Source organism: Lygodium microphyllum, chromosome 14 (assembly GCF_053477565.2).
Source record: "Lygodium microphyllum isolate KBCC chromosome 14, Lygodium_microphyllum_v1.1.10, whole genome shotgun sequence".
NCBI classification, from domain to species: domain Eukaryota; kingdom Viridiplantae; phylum Streptophyta; class Polypodiopsida; order Schizaeales; family Lygodiaceae; genus Lygodium; species Lygodium microphyllum.
In genome coordinates this window covers 89,807,869-89,833,109 of record NC_141148.1, presented here as the reverse complement: position 1 = coordinate 89,833,109, position 25,241 = coordinate 89,807,869, and the positions used below count along the sequence as shown (strand labels likewise).

The 25,241-nt window shown below is 42.3% G+C and overlaps 1 protein-coding gene and 1 pseudogene across 2 annotated transcripts in view; one reads left to right on the top strand and one right to left on the bottom strand.

Annotated features, from left to right (window-relative positions):
• Window positions 1-25,241, top strand: part of LOC148025839 (exocyst complex component EXO70A1-like) — a 71,359-nt gene that overhangs the window by 30,028 nt on the left and 16,090 nt on the right. For both annotated transcript variants that reach the window (XM_087693099.1, XM_087693100.1), the window contains 3 exons: window positions 22,969-23,169; window positions 23,276-23,375; window positions 23,580-23,683. In XM_087693099.1, coding sequence (XP_087549225.1) covers window positions 22,969-23,169; window positions 23,276-23,375; window positions 23,580-23,683 — 405 coding nt within the window. The remainder of the gene's footprint in view (window positions 1-22,968; window positions 23,170-23,275; window positions 23,376-23,579; window positions 23,684-25,241) is intronic.
• LOC148025840 (uncharacterized) lies at window positions 125-9,075 on the bottom strand (annotated as a pseudogene).

Below are 25,241 nucleotides of genomic sequence, written 5' to 3'. Positions count from 1 at the left end.
AACATGCTTTACGGAATGAGGGGTGGGGGGGGGGGGGGGGGTTCGTTGACCCGCGAGTATGTCGTGTGATGTTGACGCCGCCTGCTCGTGTTGGTCGCCGCTGACACGGTGTGTCACAGGTCCGTCATGCCGCCTGTCGCCCAGTTGCCCGCCTGCTGAAGCGTCGTGTCCGCTTGTCACTTGCCTGCGACTGTTGTTTGGTCCACATTCCGTTGACCTGCAGTCGCCCAGTCATGAACAGGTGCCGCCTAACTGCCTTGTCGTCGTTGGTTGGCAGTGCGGTCTCTCCACACGCTTGCCTGTTCACCTCGTGCAGTATTCTGCTCGTCTTCTGTACGGTTGCTCAGCTGTTGGACTTCTTCACGGGAAGCGTGCACAAAAGTCAGCTTTGATACCAGTGTGTAGTGACGGGTTAGGTACGGAGATTGAGACAGTCAGTCGTTACGCGCAGCGAGAGACAGAGAGAGGAAGAGAGAGCAGAGCAGAGAGTGAGCATGTTTGTAGGTACAATGTCGAGTGTGTACCTCTAGGTTTTTAGATAGATATATATGTGTAAGTACAAGTGCTAAGGGTGTGTTCACACCCAAGCACATTTAAAGGTACGAGGCCTTAATTCCCAACATTTTGGGCCCTTAGGTGCAGGTCAGCCAGCCTTTTGGGATTTGGGATTTTTATAGCCCCCAATTGGTTGGTCATTTTCATCCTTTTGTCTTTTACTTCGCAAGTGCATGCTTTGACTGCGGTTTTCTCCTCCATCTCCAATGCTGCCTTCGTCATTAGCTTGATTTGTTGTCCTCACTGACACTGTGGGCTGCGTGTAGGGACTGATTAGTCCTCTTCTTGTATTGAGCATTCTTTCCTTGTTTAGTGCATTTTTCTTTTCTTCTTTTCTTGCAAAGTTGCTCTCTCTCTCTCTCTCTCTCTCTCTGTGGAGCAGCCATTTGGGGTCCAAGCCTTTATCATACTAGACAGGTGCCTCTCATGGATTGTAATGGACTTGAAGCACAACATTATGATGGTCAGGAACATATGGAGAGACTACTGGTTATGATTATAGCACGTATGATAAGGGTGAAAGCCTCAGTACCTCAAAAGATCATTTGAGGAGAATTGGGTGCAACACCCATGGTAGTGGAGGCACTATTCTAGGCAATCACCTTTCTCTAGAGGATACGGTAGCTCCCTAAAGACCGATACCCTAAGCTAGCTCTGGAGTCTTCAAGAGAGCTTGCAGCAAAGGGAGATAGATAGTGTTGGTATGTACACATGAACATGTGGCTGAACTTGCATGGCATGAAATAGACAGATTGCCACCATTCGATTATAGTCTTAATTGTCCTACTTTGAGTCTTAGCCGTTCAGAGTTGAATAAAGTGATTAGAGCATATAGCACTAAAGTGGAGACAGAGAGGACTTGGTTCAAGCTCCCTTTCCCATTAGGCACGAAGATGGCACAATACCAATGTCACTTCTTGCAGCTTTCCAATGACGGTTTCATAGTGAACCCGAGATATATGGATGCTCAACTTTCTCACGGGCTTTGAGTTGCTATTGGATAGATTCACACCTCATCACATCAGCTGATGATTGAGATAGGTCAATGGAACTGTGTTGTAGAAAATGAGAGGATATGCCAGTTTTGTGGATAGGAGGCAAAGACGAAGGAATACTACGTTTGTAGATGCACTGTATGCTACGATATCCGAGGCCGCTACCATTGCCTTTTTAAGGGGGGCTTTGGACCATTGAGATGGGTGTTGGACTACAAGGACCAGAGATGTTTGGGCCTTTTCTTATTGGAGATCTAACTGTTGGGAATAAAGGCCCTCGTGCCTTTCAATGTGCTCGGGTGTGAACACACCCTTAGCACTTGTACTTACACATATATATCTATCTAAAAACCTAAAGTGGTACACTTGTCATTGTACCCAAAAATCGTGCATACTCTCTACTCTACTCTCTCTCACTCTCTGTCTCGCTGCTGCTAACGAACACTGATTGTCTCGATCTTCGTGTTTCCTGGTCACTACACTAATGGCATAGAGCAACATTGTTATGGTATTGGAGGCAACCCCAGTCGCATCTATCCCTCTAGCATAGTTGTTAGGTACGAAAGGTACGATATGGTACGGTACAATAAAATATGGTACTAAATGGTACCTTATGATTTTATAAGGTACGATACGATTTTAGTCTGAAAAAAAATTAAGATGATTTTTTAAATAACAAAAATCATAAATCATTACATTAAATGATAGATCATAGAATACATTTTAAAAGTGAAAATAGCCATTTCATTACAGAATAAGATGAATACGTGGAGTGACCATCGTGGTCGCATGGGCTGCGTAAAACATGTGATACAACTACAGTCTAGTATATCTGATACAAAAAAAAAGGGACCTATGTCATATGAATCTACGATGAGGCATCACTATCATCATCATCATCATTATCATCGTCATCATTAGAACCATCTGAGTGCTCATCATGAGAGTATGAAGATGACTCCTCGGCATTCGATGATGAGACACACACATACTCATCCTCAGTGATGAGGTTACCATCATCATCAAATGATGGCTTCTTAGGTGGTGGTTATGTAGGCAAGGGGGGGATGTCATCATGAGACACAGGATGTGAGCTACTAGAGCCCCGCCTTACATATGTCTCTAAGCCACTCGAACCACCACTCCTCGATGATGGAGGGTGTTGAATGACCATGCCCCTACTACCACCTACTCGAACTCCTCGCCCACGAGCATGTTGACTGCGAGTGTCGCGAGTATCTGCTGCTATAAGCTCTCTATAGAGCTCTGCAAAAATCATCTCCTTCTCCTCGTCCACCTCCTTATGTATACTCGGAAGAGCGTTGCCGGTCAACTTGAATGTATCAACATTCACCTACACAATGCAGTGATGCACGTAAGATTGATCATTGTAAATGCTAAAGTCTAAATTGTAAAGTATAAACTTCAAAGTTCAAAGTTTAAAAGTTAAAACAACAAATTTTGAAATTTAAATGTTATGGTTAAGTATTTAAACTTTACCTGCTTCGGACTACCCATGCTCATCATAGCTCTCATCACGCATAAGTTAGTGCGGCAATAGACTAGCCGCTCTAACTGCCGTGTGCTAAGCTGATTGTGAATCTTTTTGTGAATAAGAGAATAGGCACTCCAGTTTCTCTCACATGCATTCGTAGAGCAATCTTGGGCAAGGATCCTCATGGCTAAGGGCTGAAGGGTCTCGAGTGCGTATCCAAAGTTTTGCCACCAAAATAAAGGCTTCACAAGTGACTCTCTCCTCCAACAAGTGGGAGAAGCAAAAGCCACATGCCCTCTCTGATCTGCGTAGCATCCTAGCTTCTCTAGCACTGCATTATGGTCATCCATAGGAACCACATGAGTCAAATAAGCAAGTTGGTCTGAACAGAACTCTCTAGCATCTATGACCGCCGGTGACTTGTAGGCTGGATGTACCAATGCGGTAAAACCATGGATGGGTTTATGCATTCACGCCCATCTCCTCTTTGCTATCCCTAAAACATGTGCGTGCTGTGTCTCTGTGATCATTGTACAAGTATGTGCCTCCACCAATTCTCTAAAGAAGTGAACGAGAAGGCCCATGATGGACCCCTTGCAATCACTCATACGTAACACCCTATAAAAGGGAGTCGCAACAATGACAACGGCACGGACTTTTTGCCAAAACTACTCATTAAGGCACAAGCGCTGCATGGCTTTGGCCTCCTCTGTCTCATGCTCATCCCACTCATTCCATAGAGTGGACACCGCTGTCTGACGCAAGGCGACCACACCTCATAAAGGTACTCCAGGAATAACCACATGTAAGCAAAGCGAGTTGAAGAAGGCTTCTTCAACTCGAGTGTGCTATGCTCACAATACATCGCAAGCACCTTTACCTTTACTGTGAAGAATGTGACAATTGATGTAGCTTTGCGGACCACCCCCTTCACCCACTTGAGCTTTCCAATGTCCTCCATGAGCAAGTCCAAACAATGACTTGCACATGGAGTCCACACAATCGTAGGAAATTCGGACTCAACCAAACGGCCCATGCGTCGATAATCCGATGCATTGTTAGTAACAACTTGCACCACATTTGAGGGGCCCACCTACAACCACAATTTACAAATTACAAGTAAGTATACTTATTACTTAATACTAATAATACTTGGAAATTGGAGGTTAGAGAGAGAAAGAGTCTAGAGAGAGTTGAAACTTGAGCCTTGCGGCTTGGGGGGGAAAGAGAGAATCGAGATAGATCATAGATACTAGAGAGAAATTAATCATTAGAATAGGGAGATAAATAGTTATGCATATGCCATTATCCATAAAACAAATTTCAGTTATGAATCATGATATTATCATAATGAAAGAAGGTGAAACAAATTTAAAAGGCAAATTGCAATGTATACCTCAATGATAGCTTGTCGAATGTGCGGTAGATGAATGCGCCTATCATTTTTCTCCCCCTCTTGCCGGTATCTATAGCCCGCAAAAAGTAAGTGCCAAGTGGACATGAGACGAGTATGTTGATGATGCCATGTTTCTTATGATCACTCCATCTGTCAGTGAGAATGGAGCAACCATATTTTATCCATGCGGCCCGAATAGGATCAAGGGCTCTATCAATCCTCTCCTTCTCTTCATCAATCTTTTTCGTTCTCATGTCTTTGTATGTAACACCGGTCCATCCTTCACATGGACCCACATTGACAATGGCTTTTACCATCTTCTTCCATTGCTCTTGCTTTAGGACATTGAATACAAGATTGCACTCAATCACCGTGCATGCAATTTCAATGTCTGCAAGTTGTTGCCTTTCTCTGAGAAAGGCAACTGATGTTGAGAAACCCTTCACCCTTCATCCGCAGTTTGCGTTTTTGCGTTTCTGTGTTTTGCTTTTAGGGTTTGCGTTCAGGGTTTGCAGCCCCAAAAAGGGGCACCATCCTAGACTAACTGTGCCTATTTATAGGCCACTCTCTCACTCATTCTTCATGGCTGTTTCATTCAGTCCGTCGCCTCTTCTCTTCAGCCTCTCCACTATCCTCAAATCCCTTCAGGAGGACATTGTGGTTCGTGGTTGTCTTCATCATCTTCCTTGTGTTACGGCACCCTTGTTCCCTTGTATCACATTCACTCCATGATTCGGAACTTTATCATTCCATTCATCAGAGTTTCTTCTCTCTTCTCTTTCCTTCTCCATGTTTGCCGAGTTTACTCCGTGTTCCTCCTCGTAAACCCTACTGTCTCGTTGGTATGTCATCTTTTGACATGGTATCAGAGCTGGATCTGCTTAAACAACGCAAAGATCCTCCACTCCAGTGAAGGCAAAGACTGGTGGCAGGTTCGGCATCCACTTCTTCTTCCGCTGCATCAACATTTTTTTGGTGGCTGTTCTAAACTGCGTTTGCAGCCTGCAACTCAGCCAAACCAACCCAAGGCTCAGCCCAGCTTGCGTTTGCAGTTGGCTGACCTCCGCCTTCTCTGCCCAGCTCCTGGCGGCTGTTTTTCTGCCGGTGGCTTGCTCTGCCTAGCTCTTGGCAGCTGTCTTTTGCCACTGGCCTGCTCCGTCCTACATCCTGGTGGCTGTTTCTTGTTAGCCAGCAACTCAATTGCTACTGCCGGTGGCTACACCCATTCTGCCTGCATTTTTCAGGCGGCAGTTGCTGGCGGCACTGGCTGCAGATTGGCGGTTCTGCCCAGCTAGCTGGCGGTTCCTCCCTATCTCCTTGTGTTTGCACAGGTTGCTGCTGGTGGCTCAGCCAGTCAGCTGGCGGCACAACCAGCACTGTTGTTTCTCAGCCGGCGGCCTTTTCCCACAACTGGTGGCTACACCTTAACTACTGGTGGTTCTTCTTGACCATTAGTGGTTCAGCCCATTTTCAGCCCTTCCCCTACTCTCCCACCCCTTGAGCGGCGGACATTGTGGCTTGTGGTTTGTGGCTGACCCCTCCCTTCTCCAGTTTGCCACACCGGTACCATGGCGTCTCCCTCGACAGATTGCCAGTCTATTGGGTGTTCCTACTGCGGCACGAATGGTCATCCCACCGAAGACTGTCGACATCAACCTTTGCTTTCCACCCCTCCGGTGTACATGCGTCTTCCATCAGACACTCCTTGTGCCACCTCTCCTTTCTAGGCCACACAGGTCGTTTTGCATCAGCTATCGGAGTACTATGCTCAAGGCAATAAGATGTATCCGATGCGCACTAAGTCCTTTCCACATGGAGGATTGATTGGCGCTGCGACCTCCTGGAGATCGTCGCAATGCCAGCAGCAGTCTTCTCCTACTTATTTTCAGGTACAGTGGCTTCCATGACCTACGGATCTATAGTCCGCTTCATTGAGAGACAATGATTGTTTGATACCGTCTCTTCATCAGTTCGCTTCTTTGAGACAGTGGTTGCTCGACTCCTTCCTCTTCTTCGGCTACCGAGTCCGCTCCACTACTGAGAGACAACGACTGTTGCCCACCTCTTGCTCATTCTGAGCCCCACCCTTCCCCACTCTCGACTACTCAGGTTCAAGAGGCTACCTCTGGGAGCTCCTCGGCACCCCAGATACCTTCTTCGGTATGACCGGCGGTAGTTCCTTCGTCATCCGACATTTCAGAGTTCGCGATCCATGAGTTTTTGGATTCCCTATCTACTTCAGAGGGGGATGTTATTTCTTTGCCTTTAGAGGGGGCATCTACTTCTTCTTTGACTTCTGCGGGGGCCCCTCCACCTCCCACCTCAGAGGGGGAACCTACTCCACATGAAGTTCTTCACTCATCCTCTACTTTCTTGGGGTGGCTGTCTTCGACTAGTTATCTCTTCTACTAATACCCTGGATCTTCAGGTACCACCTAGATTGGGACCTCGGAGGTTTAGCCGCGACTTGGTGACGAGGCCTTCGTATTCCTTCCAGCATGGATGCACGGAGCTAGTGGCTTCTCTCCCAAGGTTGAGTTTCAGATTCTCCAGTTCACTCTGTCTACTGTTCTTTACTATAGGTTACCTTTCAGGTGGAAATCTTGGCTCTTCGGGATCCTCTATATCTTCTTCCCCCTTTTCTTCTTGCTTTTGTCCCTTGATCAGCATGGAGCCACCTCTCGAGATCGAGTCCGGGCATATCCTTATGGTTCTCGGCACCACACAAAGTCCGACATTTCTCCTATGCATTGCATGTTTTCATCATCTTTGTACTAGGGCGCTTGGGCAAGTGAACAATTTTCCCATGAGGGACATTGTCTAAGTGGCACATGTTGCATGAGCATTCTTTAGCATATAGCATTGTATCTCCACCTCACTCTTCTCTTGTTTCCCTTTTTGGGCCTGAGAGGGGGTGTTGAGAAACCCTTTACCCTTCACCCGCAGTTTGCGTTTTTGCTTTTGTGCGTTTTGCGTTTAGGGTTTGGAGCCCCAAAAAGGGGCGCCATCCTAGATTGACTATGCCTATTTATAGGCCACTCTCACTCATTCTTCACGGCTGATTCATTCAGTCCGTCACCTCTTCTCTTCAGCCTCTCCACTACCCTCAAACCCCTTCAGGAGGACATTGCGATTCATGGTTCGTGGCTGTCTTCATCATCTTTCTTGTGCTACGGCACTCTTGTTCCCTTGTATCACATTCACTCCATGATTCGGAACTTCATCATTCCATTCATCAGAGTTTCTTCTCTCTTCTCTTCTCTTCTCCATGTTTGCTGAGTTTACTTCGTGTTCCTCCTCGCAGACCCTAATGTCTCGCTTATACATCATCTTTTGACAATCGATCCATGCACATGACCGGGAGCTTGAGAGAGAGAGGATTATCTCTCCGGCACCGCATGAGCCTCCACTCTTTGTATTTACCGGAGCCGGATGTAGATGTGGAGTCCCCACCACCAATGGTAGAGGCCTCTTCCGCATCAGTTGAAGATACGCCCACATTGGATGCTTCCTTGTTAGTAGGCATAGGAGTTGGTGGTGCCGATAAGCCACTTCCTTCTCTTGTGGATCCCCCTCTTATCTTGGTAAGAATCTCCTCCGCAATGTTTTGAGGGATCTCCTTGCATGGAGCAACTTGCTCCCCCGTCTTGGAAAGATGTTGGAGAAGCCGAGTTGCACCACTTGTATAGCGCTTCTCGCAATACTTGCATGTCCAACGGTGGGAGTTGGACTTCTTTGTGTCCTTCTCCACATGGATCGCATGCAAATTGAACCTCGTGCTTCTCACAAGTCATGGTGTCGATGACGGATAAAGAGGCCTGAGAGAGAGAGAGAGAGAGAGAGAGAGAGAGAGAGAGAGAGAGAGAGAGAGAGAGAGAGAGAGAGAGAGTCTCGACTCTTGAAACTTGAAAGTTGAGTCTTGAAAGTTGAAAGAGAGGGGGACTCAAGAGGTCCGAGGGGTGGAGATGAGAGTGGCAAATGCTTTGATAGGGTGTGGGATAGTGTTGGGAATAAAGGCCCTCATGCCTTTTAATGTGCTCGGGTGTGAATACACCCTTAGCACTTGTACTTACACATATATATCTATCTAAAAACCTAAAGGTACACTCGTCATTGTACCTACAAACGTGCTCACTCTCTACTCTGCTATATCTCACTCTCTATGTCTCTCACTGCGCATAATAACTGACTATCTCGATCTTCGTGCCTAATCCGTCACTACAAAGTGGTATCAGAGCGGACAAGAGACAGCTCAAGTGTTGTAGGAGTCCCAAGTGGACTTGACGAGTGTCAGTAGGCAGTTAGGCACGAGCAGGAGTCATTGGCGGGTAACAGTCGATAGACTTAATGGGCTGCAGGCAAATGCAGCCTGCCTGACGGGACCGGTCGAGAAGTAGGTCGTCAGGTATCGTGGATAGCTGCAAGCATAGTTGACAGTCAACAGGCTGACGCAGGATCAAGGCAAGTCCAGCGTGGACCACGGCGAGAGCAGACGTAGACCAGGTGGCGTGCGACAGGATACGTTTCCTGTAGGCGACGGACTGGACTAGCAGGACGGACGGGGCTGTAGGTGTCCGGGGATGGCAAGCATCAGATGGGGACGATGACTTGGTGACAGTAGCGACAAGAGCCATACGTCAGGCAAGGCAGTTGCGGGCGATAACCAAGCAGCGACCTGCACGGGGTCAGCAGACCCCCCCTCCCCTCCCCCCCGTTACACCTGCTTTCAAAATCGCTTTAAAAATACAAAAGAAAAACAGAAAAAAAATCAACATCTACCCCCTTTCTTGATAGGGTTTTGCATGCTAGGCACAAAAGGCCAGATTTGTGCAATTTTGGCCCGGAAAATTTGGGCTTCTCCAGACTGAGTACTGTTCATGCAAAATTGAGGCATGTGCGTTAGAAATTGCAAACATTGTGTGCATTTGAATTGGGAATTTCGCCACAATTATTGAAATTTTACTGATCTGAGTGAAATTTCTCAACATTGGACCAATAGAATTTGGGGCTTTTCCTAGATTTGGGGAATTTGATGCAGGACAAGCAAAATTTTCTCAAAAATTGTAGGAATTTGTGACATTTTGACCCCGACATTTGGGGTTTTTAATGTACATGCACAAGTTGGGCTGAAATTCACCCAATTTCTCGACATTGATGCACATTGGACCTCGTGCAATTTGGGACTTTTGCAATTTGGGCAAAATCTGTGCAGCATTTTGGTCAGTTTATGTACATGCAGGCTGAATTCCACGCAATTTGGACATCAACACTTGGTAAAATTTGGGGGTTTTACTGAAATTGCTCTATTTTGGCAAGATTGGCCCGTTCTATGCATGACAGAGAAAATGCAGATGTGTGGTTGATGCTTTGAGCACAAAAATTTTGGGGCTTTTGACCGTTCGAGTCAAATTTTATGCTTGTGGGGGCAAAGGCCGCGGACATGGAATAGGACGATTGGGATGAGTTAAATGAGCTTGCGTGCTCAACCATAGAGCTATCGATTTTTGATGCCTTGCTGTTCAATGTTGAAGGTTTGGATTTTGCATATGCTATATGGACTAGACTGGAAGAACTGTATGCACAAAAGAGTGTTGCAAGCAAAGTGTATTGGCTGAAAAAGCTTATGGATTTGTGTATGAAAGAGGTACAGCAATGTCTACTCACTTGAGTGAGTTTAACTCCATTTTCAGCCAGCTGGTTGCCTTGAAGTTCATGATTGATGAGGAATTTAAGGCTACTTTCTTGCTTTGCACTCTACCAGAGAGTTGGGATACATTCAGGACTGCTATGAGCAATTCTAATGTAATCCTTTTGTATACTGATATAGAGAGTGCTTTACTTATGGAAGAGAACAATGCTTTTAATAAGTCTTCCAGTCCTTTGTATACTAGGGGCAGATCACAACAAAAGGGCAAATATGATAGCAAGGGACGCAGTAAATCATGTGGCAAAGATGTTGAATGTCATTATTGTGGCAAGAAGAGTCACTTTAAACGTGATTGCTACAAATGGAAGAAAAGAAAGAAAAAGGCAAGAAGGCAGATGATAGCAAGGAAGAGAATAAGGACAGTCAGCCTAAGAATAACAGTGTAAAAATTGAAGAGGTGAATGTAGTCACTCATGACAGTGATAGTGGGAGTGACGTACTCTTTGTCTCTTCACACTTTGGTGCACATGCTTTACTTGCAGATACAGATGATGACATGCATATGTGGATTCTTGATTCAGGTGCTTTCTTTCATGTCACCCCTCATCGTGAGTGGTTCTCCATCTATCATAGTTGTCAGGTACGAAAGGTATGACACGGTACGGTACGATAAAATACAGTACTAAATGGTACCTTAAGATTTTATAAGGTACGGTACAATATTAGTACGACAAAAAAAATAACTTGATTATTTTGGACTAAAGATAATATAATAGATATTTCAAGTCTAAATAGCAATGCTATTAGAGTATATAAGATGAGTACTCGAGGGTAACATGCCAAAACCTAATGCACAACATGTGCTACTGCTACCTATAACTTATAACTACATAGATGGGAGTGGATACATCATACATGCATGATCATACAAATAGGAGAAGTGTGGGCTTGGGAGAGAGAAGGTTGAGAGAAATTGTTTGAATCTCAAATAACCTAATCTCATGGGAGAATCATATTAATATAAGGAACATTTAGCTCGTCCCAAGGTGTTGTTCGAATGGGAAAGATACATCCATTAAGTTGGTACCTTACGGTACTAATACGTAAGATACGGTACCTAAAGTATGGTATAGTATTAAATGTTTTGTACGTGGTACTAGTACAACTAGAGAGAGGAAGAGGCTAGAGAGAGAGAGAGAGAGAGAGAGAGAGAGAGAGAGAGAGAGAGGAGGCTTGAGATTTACGAAAAAAAGAGGAGGCTTGAGAGATAGAGAGAGAGAGAGAGGCTTGGGAGAGAAATAAGAAAAAAAAAAAGAAAGGAGAAAGAAAAAAGAAAGTTGTAGACTTAAAGGAGAGTAGTTAAAAAGTGTCCATTTTTTCGTACTAAATCGTATGGATACGTACCGTACCGTACCGTACGGATCAGTCCGTACTACGTACGGAGACAACCCTACCACCTATATAGGGGGTCGACATGTTATTCATCTTGGGGATAACTATGCATGTGAGATTGTAGGTATTGGCAGTGTGCAGTTACAGTTTCAGCATGGCTCTATCTTTACACTTAAGCATGTATGACATGTACCTTAGCTCAGAAGAGCTTGATTAGCACAGGGCAGCTAGATGAAGATGATTTTCATACCATCTTTGGTGATGGAAAATGGAAGATCTGTAAGGGATCTAGGGTTATTGCCAAAGGTTGAAAAATTGATACTTTGTATCCACTTCATGTAGCTAGTGTGCGTAACCATGTTGTTGCCGTGACCGAGCAGCCAAGTGTTTCTTTATGGCATGGCCGGTTGGGACACATGAGTCAAACAGGAATGAAAGTGCTTTCTTGTTTGGGTTACTTGCCTTGTCTTCGTTATGCTGATTTTGAGCATTGTGATCATTGTATTTATGGCAAACATGCACAGACATCTCATAAAAAGTCTCTTTCTTTGAAATCTTCTCCTCTAGAGTTAGTATATTCGGATATATATCAAATGCTAGGATTATCTTTAGGGGGAAAGAAATATTTTGTCACCTTTGTCGATGATGCTACACAGAAAGCATGATTTTACCCTATTTGTAGCAAGGATAAAGTGCTTAACAAGTTTAAAAAATTCTTGGCATTGGTTGAAAATTAAACAGATAAGACATTTAAGTGTCTTTACTTTGATAATGGTGGGGAATAGGCATTTCAGGCATTTTGTGATAGCAAAGGAATAAAGAAGGAGCTCACTGCCCCTCATAATCCACCCCAAGATGGAGTTGCAAAGCGTATGAATCGGACCATACAGGATAAGGTCCGTATGATGCTGTCTCATGCTGCATTACCCCATGGTTTTTGGGCAGAGGCTGTTATGATAGCCGTTCACTTAATTAATCGGTCACCAAATAGGTCTTTTGGGGGGGAGGGGGGAGTTCCCCAAGAAGCGTGGTCGGGCAAGCCATCTTCATATGTTCACTTGAAAGTGTTTGGCTGTGAGGCTTTTATGCACATTCGTAAAGATAAACGCAGTAAACTTGAGCCAAAGTCTTATAAATGCATTTTCCTAGGATATGGTGATGAGAGTGAAATGGGGTATAAATTCTGGGATCCCAAGAAAAGGAAAGTAGTATGCAGCAATGACGTTATCTTTTAGGAAGATCGCATGCACAAACAGCCCGAAAAGACTGAGGAGGTTCATAGGGTTCTATCCGGAGAAGAAATATCTTTTGGACAGCAAAATGTGCTTCTGTACAGTAGCAAATACCTGCTGTAAATGAACCTGTAAATGCAGGAAATGATGCTGGAAATGATCAGGCAGCTATTGCCCATGATAATGAGCCACTACATGTGCAGGAACAGCCAAGACATTAAGTTGTTAATGTTGATTTGCAGGCTGAAATGCGAGGACAGCATACTGAAATTGGAAATTTGCAGGAACAGCCAGCAAACAATGACCATTGGGTTAGGAGATCGTCTAGGGCTACTAGACAACTTTACAGATTTATTTTTGGTGCAAACAATGTGGCTGATTATGTCATGTTGACCGACTGTGGTGAACCGTCTTGCTTCAAGGAAGCAATGGACAGAGAGGACAACAAGAAATGATATAAAGCCATGTTGTTAGAGATGGAATCTCTTGAGAAAAATGGCACTTGGGACTTGGTACAGTTGCCTAAGGGGCAGAAAACACTTCCATGCAAATGGGTTTATAAGATGAAGGTCACTTTTGGTTCCTCACCAAAGTACAAAGCAAGATTGGTTGCAAAGTGGTACAAGCAAGAGTATGGAATTGACTTTGATGAGATTTTCTCTCTTGTAGTCAAGATGACTACTTTGAGAACCATTTTGGGCTTGGTTGCAGTTGAGGATATGGAGCTTATACAGATGGATGTAAAGACTTCCTTTTTACATGTTGATCTGCATGAGGACATATATATGCAGCAGTTTGAAGGGTTTGTTGAACAAGAGAAAGAAAAGATGGTATGTAAACTCAAAAGGAGTTTGTATGGGCTGAAACAAGCACCAAGAGAATGGTATCGTAAGTTTGATACATTCATGCAATCCCAAGGCTTTCATAGAAGTCAAGTGGATCACTTCTTGTACACCAAGAAGGCAGTAGATGGCAGGCTGATTATCTTGGTCTTGTATGTTGATGACATGCTGATTGTTGGCAGGGATACTCATGCCTTGGACTCACTGAAGCAAAGTCTTCATGGCAGCTTTGACATGAAGGATCTTGGTGATGCAAATCACATTCTTGGCATGTGAATACTTAGAGATAGATCAAAAGGCTTACTCTATCTCAACAGGAGTATATCTCCAAGGTTTTGCAGCGTTTCAATATGGAGGGGGAGAAAACAATTGGGGTTCCATTGCCTCGATATGTGAAATTCAGTGCAGAGGAGTCCTACATCTGATGATGGGAAGGCTAAAATGGCTAAGATATCATATGCTTCAACTGTTGGCAGTTTGATGCATGCTATGGTTGCTACACGTCTTGACATTGCCTTGGCAGTGGGAGTGGTTAGCAGATACATGGCAACCCCTAGCAAGAAGCATTGGGATGCAGTGAAAGGTATTATGAGGTATCTCAAAGGCACAAAGAAGTTGTGCATCTACTTGGGAAAGCAGAAGGCATCTGTTGTTCGCTTTACGGATGCAGACTATGCTGGTCATGCAGACTGTAGGAAGTCCACTTCTGGGTATGTGTTTACTTTTAGAGGAGGACCAGTCTCTTGGATCTCTAGGCTACAAAAGTGTGTTGCATTGTCTACTATAGAGGCAAAGTATGTGGCTGCCACTGAGGCATGCAAGGAGGCTTTATGGCTTTCACGTTTGGTGGGAGAGCTTGGTATCTCAGAGTCACCTGTTCTCCATTGTGATAGTCAGAGTGCTATCATGCTAGTACGGAATCTTGTCTTTCATGCAAAGACAAAGCACATAGAGGTGAAGCATCACTTCATTAGAGATGTACTTGACAGAAAGAGCATTGAGCTTGTCAAAGTGCATACGGATGATAATCTTGCAGACTTTCTTACGAAGGGTCTTCCAGTAGAGCGGTTTGCTCATTGCGGACAGATGATGGGAGTTGGATAGATATATGTATTTCAGTTTTGTACATACATAGACTTAGCTGATTCTTTTCTCCTCTTCAGGCACATTGCCTTTAGGTGGGAGGTTGTTGGGAATAAAGGCCCTCGTGCCTTTTAATGTGCTCGGGTGTGAACACACCCTTACCACTTGTACTTACACATATATATCTATCTAAAAACGTAAAGGTACACTCTCGTCATTGTATCTACAAACGTGCTCACTCTCTACTCTGCTCTATCTCACTCTCTCTGTTTCTCACTGCGCGTAACGACTGACTGTCTCGATCTCCATGCCTAACCCGTCACTACAGATAGAGGGGATGGGAGATGAGATTTGAGAATGGCAAATGCTTCGATAGGGTGTGGAAAAGAGGGGATGGGAGGTGAGGTTCGAGAATGACAAATCACAAGTCCATTCAAGAATCAAGATCCAAGAGAGGAAGATGAGAATGGTAAGTGCTTGCTGAATTGGTGTGGAAGCATGGAGGAGAGGAGCACCTTTTGTAGATGAGAGAAGGGTCAAAGTTCAAACAGTCAAAGAGGGGTCAACGGTTAAAGAGAGGGCTGCTAGCTAGAAGGAATCCAAAGAGGGCTAGGAAGGGGAGTGCATGGCTGGAAAAGGGGGTGGGATGAGGTATCCAAGGCTTCCCACACCCCAAAAAGTGCCACGCAGGCAGGTGGAGTAAAAGGGGGGGCATAGGAAACATGTGACGCGGGACTCAGGACGTAGGACGCGCAGGCAACGTAGTCGAAACATGCCCAAAAGCACGTACGAATTTGTACGGATACGTACCGTAGGGTATCGTATGAATCGCACAATACGAATCTATCCATACGACGTACAAAGGCAACTATGCCCTCCAGAAAGCAATTATAGACTTTTTCAGTATAGCTAACCTCTCGGCCACTGCCACCTTAGACATTACATCTTCTACTGATAGGCGCCATTGAGAGACATCATTAGGTGGTATCACAATAGACAAAGGTACAATGTTATGCAGAGCACGACACCCTAGGGTTCTTGCTCGGTGACGTAAGCATGCTCATATACCACACATTCGCGTCATGATTGCTCGTTACAGACGAAGATTACCATGTCGAGTCAAGCAGGGGTAGCTTGCAAAGTCTTGATGGATTCCATAATTTGAGAGAAAGATATTTTATACTCTTTTCAGTTTCTTAGTTTTCCATATTCTCCATATTCTATTTCAATTTATCATATAGAACTAGATATAATTTTGTTTTCTTCTCTAATGAGAGATAATGATGCCAATTGTATTAGTTATGGTCTCATAGGCCATTCTGGCCTTCTAGAGACATCAATAGATCTTTCTTTCTTTCTCTCTCTCTCTTCTTGTTCCTTCATCCATTTAGATTCTCACGCCATCCTCATCCCTCGTCCCCCATTTCCCATCCCTAATGCTTGTGTGAAGGATATAAGGCTATAACAATCAGCCTCAATATGCAGCTCTATAGATTAGTGTGGGTGCTAGATGGTATGAGACATGACACAAGCATAAGTCACAATGAAAGAGGTTGGACGTCAAACTCAACTCCTAGTTGTAAAGCCAAATAGGCTTCACCCTCGAGCTTAGGAGCTAGTAACACTCCGAGTCATGACCACATCCCAAGGGTTGGCGTTTACGGATGTGTCAGCCAATGGGCCAAGAGGTCAAGAGTGATGATCACACAATGAATATGCACAATAGGGCTTCGAGTCTTATAAATAAGACTTGGCTGCCCAAAACTTGAAGTGCCCTTAGTGCATTTGCACCACTAAGTCACTTCATGAACATTATGACCAATGTTGCCAACGTCTATGCAGATGTCTAGGGATGTACCACTTCCCTCCTAGTGAGCAATTGCTGTTCTCAATGCGGTATCTTTAGGGATGAAGCAATGAAAGTGACTCTTCAATGAATATATTGACACTCAAGTAGCCTCTGTTGTCTTGAGGCGGTTTTTCACTCGACCAAATAATGGAGATAAACAGTTTGATAGGATCACTTAGTCCTAAGGTCAAGAACCAATTCGGGGTTGAGTGGTACATAATGAGCAGCATCCTTTTACATTGTTCTAATTGTTCTTTCAAACAACTCATGTGGAATGCAAGGTGAACTCCGATTTCCAAAGGTAAATCTAGCTCATAGGGTATGCTATTTATTTTTTTGGTAATCTGGAAAGGACCACAATATTAACAAGACGATTTCTAGCACTTATTGGTAGTCATTTAATCGAAGTCCTTCGGGACTTTAAGATAAACCCACATGATTTCTTAGAGCTCTCGAGAAGTACGGTGTTGATTAGTATAGAACGTGGCACAATCTTGAGCTGTTTAATGCTTTCCTTAGCAATCACTAACATTTCTTGCATATTGTGTAGAAAGTCAACTATCATTTTTATCCACTTGAGCTCCGTGGAAATCAATGATTTTGGCTCATAACCGTACACAAACATTAACAGACTACAATTGGTATAGCCAAATGCTTAGCATTAGTATAGGCAAACTGAATCTGAGGAAGATAACACTCCCTATTAGATTGCCTATGGGAGACATACGCACACAACATATCCTCCATGGTTTAATATAAACAAATTCAATTAGAGGAAGACAATGCTCCCTATTAGATTGCCTACAAGAGACATGCACACAACATATCCTCCATGGTTTGATTTGTTCTTTCAGTCTATCCATCGATTTCAGGATGTTTTGAGGATGATATGGACAATCAAGTTTCTAGATTTTGGAAAACCGTTTGCTAAAAAGAGCCAGCGAGCTTAGAATCCGAGTCATTGACTATTTCTTCGGGTAAACCATGAAGTCTATAAAGATGTTCGACAAAGAGACTAACCAACTCGTGGCTTTTCACGATCATCTTTGTAGAAATGAATTGAGCCATTTTTGTCAATCGGTCAATTGCAATCTAGATAGCGTCACGACCTCAATTTGTATGGGACAATCTTACTACAAAATTCATAGAAATGCTACTCCATTTTCTATCAGGAATTTGTAAAGGATGCAACACCTTGGTCTATCTATGCTATTCAGCTTTATTAAGCTGATAATGTGGGCATTCACGTATATAAGACTCAACAGTAGACTTAATATGTGCCCAATAAAAGTAGCGAGTAACCAAGGTCAAAGTCCGATGTATGCCGCTTTAGGGATTTGACTAAGAACATCGGCAATCATATTTGTTGCGCCCTTTTTACAATGAATTTCAAAGTCAAACTCTTATATAAGCTCTGTCCATCTTGCCTTGCTTCCATGGAGATCGAGCTGATCACAAATATATTTTAATGAATGGTGGTCTGTTTAAATAATAAACCGGACGCTATACAAATAATGATATTGTTTTTTAAGTATATGGATGACGTCAAGTAATTTCTTCTCTTGGGTGGTATAGTATGTTTGGACATTGGGGAGCTTACATCTCTCAAATGCAATAGGTCGGTCATCTTGATAAAGGACATCACCTAAATCATAACCACTCGCATTCGTATGTATCTCAAAAGGTTTTTTTGAATTGATAATGTGGCACATCGTTGCAGTGGTAATCAATCATTTCAATGTTTGAAAACATTGATCGAGCTTACTAGTCCAAACAATCGGTGGACTAACGTGTTTTTTCTTGCTTCGGATACCTTTAAGCAAACGTGTGAAAGGTTCAGCAACTTGAACATAGTTCTTTATGAGTTTTCAAAAAAATCTAGTAAAACCTAAAAAAGATTTTACTTGCCTTATGGTTCTTGAAAAATAGGTCAGCCAAGCACCACTTAAAGCTTTTTGGTTTAATCCAAATGCCATCAATGGAGATGACATGATCAAGATATAATAGCTCTGTGCGAAAAAAAGTACACTTGGATAGTTCTGTAAACAATTGCTCTCGTCTTAAAAAATGTAAGATGATGCGCAAGTGTTTAACATACTTCTCCAATGACTTACCATAAATAAGAATGTCGTCAAGGAAAATGACTATTCACTATACGAGATACGAACGAAGTAAATTATTCATTATCTGTTGGAAAGTTGTGGGAGCATTGGCAAATTCAAATGATAGGAGTAAAATTTGATAATATCCATACTGTGTTCGAAACACAGTTTTGGGATATCCTTTGAAGCTATCCGTTTCTGATGGTAATTGGATCTCAAATCAATTTTAGTAAAAAATTGTGCACCACAAAGTCAATCTATTAGGTCATCCATCCTAGATAACTAATATTTATTCTTGATGGCCACTTTATTGAGGCCTTTGTAATTGACTCAGAAAGCGCATTGTGCCATCCTTGTTTTTAGTGAAAAGGACAGGTGCTTTTCATGGGGACGTACTTGGCTCAATAAATCCCTTAGCTAAATAGTATATCTTCCTCTTTCAGGCTAAACCTATAAGGTTATTGAGAGATGGGATGGTTATTAGGCAATGTCTCAATTCTAAGGTCTAAGGTTTTGCGAGACAGCGGAAGTATATTAAGTGCACGAACAGAAAGACATCAATGTACTCATGTAATATCGAATTGAAATACTTACTCACATTTGAATTCATATTGAGTATTTTTTAAAAAGAAATTAAATTACATTGTGAATCGGACAATTAAACTTTTTCAACAAAGCAAATATAAATAGTAACACTTGAATAAAAAAACGTTCACTAAATCTCATTGTTAAAACCATATGTATATTATTTTCTATGATCTTGGAGAATAAACATCCCTTGATCACATGAAAAGGACTGTCAAGCTCAAAAGAAAGTATATGATTTTTATAGTTAATATACAAGGAGAAAAAATAGTTTGAATAAAGGAAGGCCCGGCCAACAACTGCCATACATTGTGGTTGTTGGAATTCCCATTTCTTGTCTCTCTCTTTCTTGCTCGTGCTCTCCCGCCATAGCTCTCGTATACAAGCTTCGATCCTTCTCACCTTTCAACTAGTATCAGAGCAGGTCCTTTGCAAGCACTTCTTGGCCTTCCCCGGCATCTACACGAGGTATGAGAGCTTGCTTCTCACTCAGTTCTCAGCCATTCTTTGACATGAACACCAAGGTTTCATGAAGAGACGGCCATAGCTTCCATCATTGAAGCTTGTTCTCTTTATCTCTTGCTTGGACTTGTCCTAGGCTTGTGTAAGCCTATTGTAGGCCTTCATTGGGCTCTTGCTTATCCCCTACCCACCCTGATTTGGCCCCTCAAGTACAGTAGCATGCTCATGTTGTATTTGCGCCTGTTTGCAAAAATGGCTAAAAAATCACTCTTTTTGTCATATCTCGGGCATTTGGAACCCGATTCAGGCAAGGTAAGAGTCTAAGTTGGGGTTTTGGCATGCTCCGGATACGATGGTGATGTTGGATTTGTCAAATTCTAATGACAGAATATTTTGCAATAGATTTCATGTCTGAGACAGCATGTATTTGTATGCCTATGGCTTATGTGATGTTTTTATCCCACAAGTTGATGGTATTGTTGGATCGAAAGATCCAAATCTAGTATCTATTAGCTTTATTTATCCTTGTATGTGAACACATATACAGTGTGTAAAAAAGTGCGTGTTTCGGTATTAACATATTTTTTACACCACTTAGCATTAAATAAGAGTCAAAGGTATAGGTGGATACCTTAGCCTATATATTTAGGCTCTATTACTTGTATTATCTCACTTATTAAACCTATCGTCATCGATCTATCTTCCAATTTGTACTTGACCAAGAGTACCTTCCATGCACCTGGGCAAGCAAGGAACCGATGGCATAGGTTTTTAACCGATATCTCAAAAAAGAAGCAACAACCATTGGAAATCCTTCACTTGGAAAGTGGCGAGGCAAGAGGAAGCACATCAATCAACATTCGCCAAATGAAGACCTTGGATTGAAAAGGCGTTTTGTTAAGCAGTCAGTCATTACCACAAATTTTCACCATGCTTGACTTTTTTGAAGACCCTAAGTGGTATTGCCTTTGTGGACAAGCTAGACCTGATCACGAATCAACAGGTGATGTATTTGATTTATTGAAGCATGACCCAAAAGCAACCAATCATTAATCATCCAATCTTGCAAAGGGGCCTCCTTGTCCAAAGAGAGGAGAGGTTGCATGGCCTTGTAAAGAGGTGGAGATGGCATTCCACAAGTTGCGGTAGCCTTCTTGAACATGAAAGTAGTGCCAAATCGATCTGAAGGATATAATAGCCCCATTAATAGGTATCTCTCTCTCTCTCTCCTTCTCTCTCTCAAGGAATTCCACCCGCCATAGGCTGCTGTTCACACACGTAAGCTCCAAGGCCAACAATACCACTTGATCCTAGTGATCCATGGTAGGGCCCTCCGTATATTGGACACAATAAATTTGGTCAATAAGTACCACGTGGAATTGCAACCTCCGCACCAACTTCCAAGTGAGAAGAAATAAAGTTATGAGTAGAATCATTATTGAACAAAATTGTAACCTCTCGGCCATCTATATGCCTAATGACCTTTAAAAGGTCATGCAGACCAAAGACAATATTATTAGTGGAACTATCCTCTTTGTTACTATCATTAACAAAAGAATCTTTGAATAAAATTTTAGAAGATATACTTAGAGCTTCAAGAGTGTATTGGAGTCTTAGAGGTAGATTTTACCTTTTTGTTACAGGGATACTCACAATTGCTGTGAAAGTGACTTGTTTGATGGCAAGCGAAGCAATGGGCCTTCAAGCGATCCTTGCTGCGAGTGACCTTGCGCTTACCATCCTTATGCAACTCTGAAGATGGCTGCTGAGTTGTTGTTGGGATAGCTGATTTCTTTAACATAAAAGCAAAGGCAACTCGATGGGAATTCCTCGTAGCCATAGTATTATCAAAATTCTTTGTATACCTGCATACATCCTTAGGCGAGTGAAGCAGATTGCGGAGCACCTTGTTCTGGTAGTGCGGTGGCAATCCAAAAAGGAATCGCCTGTAGAGCAGCATGTGAGGATCATCCAAGGCCTTTATTTTGTGCAACATATATTTAAACTCTTATGAATATGCATTCAAGATTTTCTTTTTCATATCTATCTTAAATAATTTTTGAAAATTTTCAATCCGATCATCAGCCATGAAACATTTCCAAAAAATGGATTGAAAATCAGCCCATGTCATGGGCTTGGGGCATAGCTCCGCCCACCAAGCATACACCTCCTGTAACATGATTTGTATCTGCCCAATGTGCTGAGCATCATCAAAATAATACAAATCAAAATACGTTGTCCATTTGGCCAACCATGAATTGGTGTTTGTCTCATCACATTCCTTATTCTTCCCTTTAAAGTGATTGGGTTGGAATTGGAGAGGCATCATCCTCATGGTTGTGGGCACAAATGGAAAATGGGGAGTGTGCAAATTGGCAATTGACTTGAGCTTGGAGAATTTCCAGCAAGGGATCTCCATTGAATTTGAAAAGAGGAGCTTGGGGATACTGGCCATGCATGTGTTTAGTAGCAATAGGTGCATTGAAAGGAGATACGTCATGAAAAGACATGGTATCGAGAAGAGAAAGAAGTGTAAAAAAGGAAGAAAGTTTGGAGCAATGGAGAGAATTTAAAAACTAGGGAGTATGGGAGAGAAGAGAAAATTATGACAAAGGCAATCTGCATTTAATGCAGAACTGAAACTAGGCCTTGTTTTTTTCTCATAGCTTGTAGGCAGGGGGCAGCTTAAGGGCGTGCTCAAAGCACCTTAGACCAAATGAATAAAAAAGATTGGAAGAGGATCCCAAGAAAGACGTAGACATGTAACTATTGAGAAGATAGTGAGAAGGACACTCCAAAGACATGCCAGCCCATCTTGAAGGACATGCCAATCCTTTGAGCAACCTGTTCATCCTCCAAACGCCACACTAGTCCATCTTGATAGTTCAAACTGCCCAATCGTTACTCTTCTTTGCCACATAAGCTCTCCCTCCAGTCCATCAATGCATTGGGACAATTTGTCACATTTTTGCGAGCTTATCCAATTGTTTTCTCAAACTATCCAATTTTCACTTTGTGGATTTACCCCTTTTTAAGGGAACTGGATCAGTACTCTGCTTTGTCTTGAAAGTCTCAATGCTAGAATGTCTTCTTTGAGTTCTGTGTATTTTGAGATGTTTCATATCACTTCACAAATGCCAAACTGCTGCACCTCACTTATATGTGTGGTTTGAAACTGCTGAAAAACTATAATACACTGGGATTTTTCAGATAGAAATCTATATATTTACTTGAGCATATTTTAAGTGTTTTAACACTTTAAGATTACTTTGCCATTGTAGTGAATACTGAGCTGTATGTGACACAGTGACCCATTTTGTTCTGATGACACAGCTATCAATCAACCTTGAGGCAATTATTTGGTGAGGACGAGACAGTGGAACCTGCAAACTCTCGGCTGACTAAAGCTACCATGCGGATAATGTCAGCGCTCCAAACAAACTTGGATGGGAAATCCAAGCTATATAGGGATCCTGCATTGGCACATGTTTTTCTGATGAACAACATACATTACATGGTTAAATCAGTGCGGAGGTCAGGAAATCTGATGCCATTCCTACAGTCATTAAGGTTCAATTTTTCTATTGCTGTGGTTCACTCTCCAGAAGTGGTGGTTTCATTGCTAGATGTTTAATTTCAGGTCAGAGGCCAAGGACATGCTGGGGGAGGATTGGGTCCAGCGTCACCGGCGCATAGTGCAACAGAATGCACAGAACTATAGGCGTGTTGCCTGGGCCAAGGTTGGAAATCATACAATTGATGGTTATTGTAACCCTAATGTATTAAGCTTCTTTACAAATTGGCATAAGGGTTTAGTTTATTTCATACCATTGTAGCATGTGTTGTCTCAAATTCATTTTGAAGATCTATTTATTTATGCTCATAGTGGACATTTTGTTTCTGTAAAGACAATAGTTTTCTTAAATGAAGGTTGTACTTGCCAGGTTCTTCAAAGCCTCAGTGTCCAAGGCTTGACCTCCTCTGGAAGTGGTGGTTTGAACGATGGCAGCATGAGTACGGGAGTTTCTAGGACTATACTAAAAGAAAGGTGAAAATTTCTGGATCAGAGGTTATTGCCAAATTGAAAACACACTAGAGTGAACTGTTTGATTTAACATTATAAATTGCATTTCTGTGGAGCAAAAATCATTGCAATCCAAAAAACCTAAACAGTCTCTGATTTGAAATCTCCTAGTGTGCCTATAAACTAATCATGTTTGAATTGGAAAGCATTAACTAGCAAGGTTATTGGCTATTGCACAGTTGAGTAAACTGCATCTTGACTTACTGTCCATCTATGTTGAGACGAAGTTAAGGTTTGTGTTTCAGTTTTGCAGGTGGCAGTTTTTCCTGTCTGGAGATGTTTCTATTCATATAAGAATAATGTGTGAGATAAATATTGGTTTGATGTTGGTTTTGAACTCTTGTTCCCAGTCACATATTCATGTGCACACTTGCTATTGTTTTTGCATCTAAAATTGATCAAAATGACATTATTTGTCATGAAAAAATGTTATTTGACCACGATGATGCCCAGGGGCCTCTTTTCAGCTTCCAATTCTCAGATAAATTTTTGGAGAAAGTATAGAATTCAGGAGGGGGAGATCCTATTTTACATTAGTAATTGTTTTGGTTTTTTGGTCATTTGGACGTTTATACTTTGATATTGTTGGGATTTGGTATTATTAGTTACATTGTTTATACTTTTTCTCTTTGGCTATTTAGGCATGGTATATGTTATGATTAGTATTGGAGTTTTCGGATTTATTGTTTGGGCTCATCATATGTTTACCATAGGGTTAGATGTGGGCAAGTGTGCTTACTTTATAGTGGCCATTATGATTATTGCTGTGCCTATTTGAGTGTGAATTTTTAGTTGGATTGCTTTTATGTGGGGAGCTTCAATATAATATAAAAAATCCATGTTGTTTGCAGTAGGTTTTTTTTTTGGGTTCACTGTAGGAGCACTTGCTGGTATAGTTTTGGCTAATTCTGGGATATACATTTTCCAGACAGAGAATTGTTTAGTTTACTGACTGATTTTAGTTAAATCAGAATAGTGGAAACAGAAAAAGAGTGATTCAGAAATTCAACAAAAAATTTCAACAGATTCTATGATCATTTGATCCTCCAACCAAGAACCTTACATTAACTCCATGCATTTACTCTTTTAGAGGAAATTTATTTGCAAACTATCAACATTACTAATTGTGACTGTGAAACCAGCATTATCACAACTTTCTGCCCCATAAGTTGCATAGTGTGGTCATATCAAAAGATTGAAGACAGCTTCTTTGTAGGGATAGATACAAAAACTTGTGGTTATTTTCTACAAAGTGCTCTTGGAGTTCTGATTTTTTTGGCACCCAGTTATGCAATGGCAGAATTGGAAGGAGATACTTCAGCTACTTCAGCTCAATTGTGTAGGGAAGCTAATCCATTCCTTCTACCTCCTATGAAAAGCCAAAAGACCAAAAATACAAACTAAGAAAAACTTAACCGTTCCTCTATAAGATGCCCTCCATACTGTCATCCTAGATTTTAGAGCCATGCTCGTCAGTGTGCAGATTGAGCTATGCTCATGATGAGCGTGGAAAGGTGAAGAT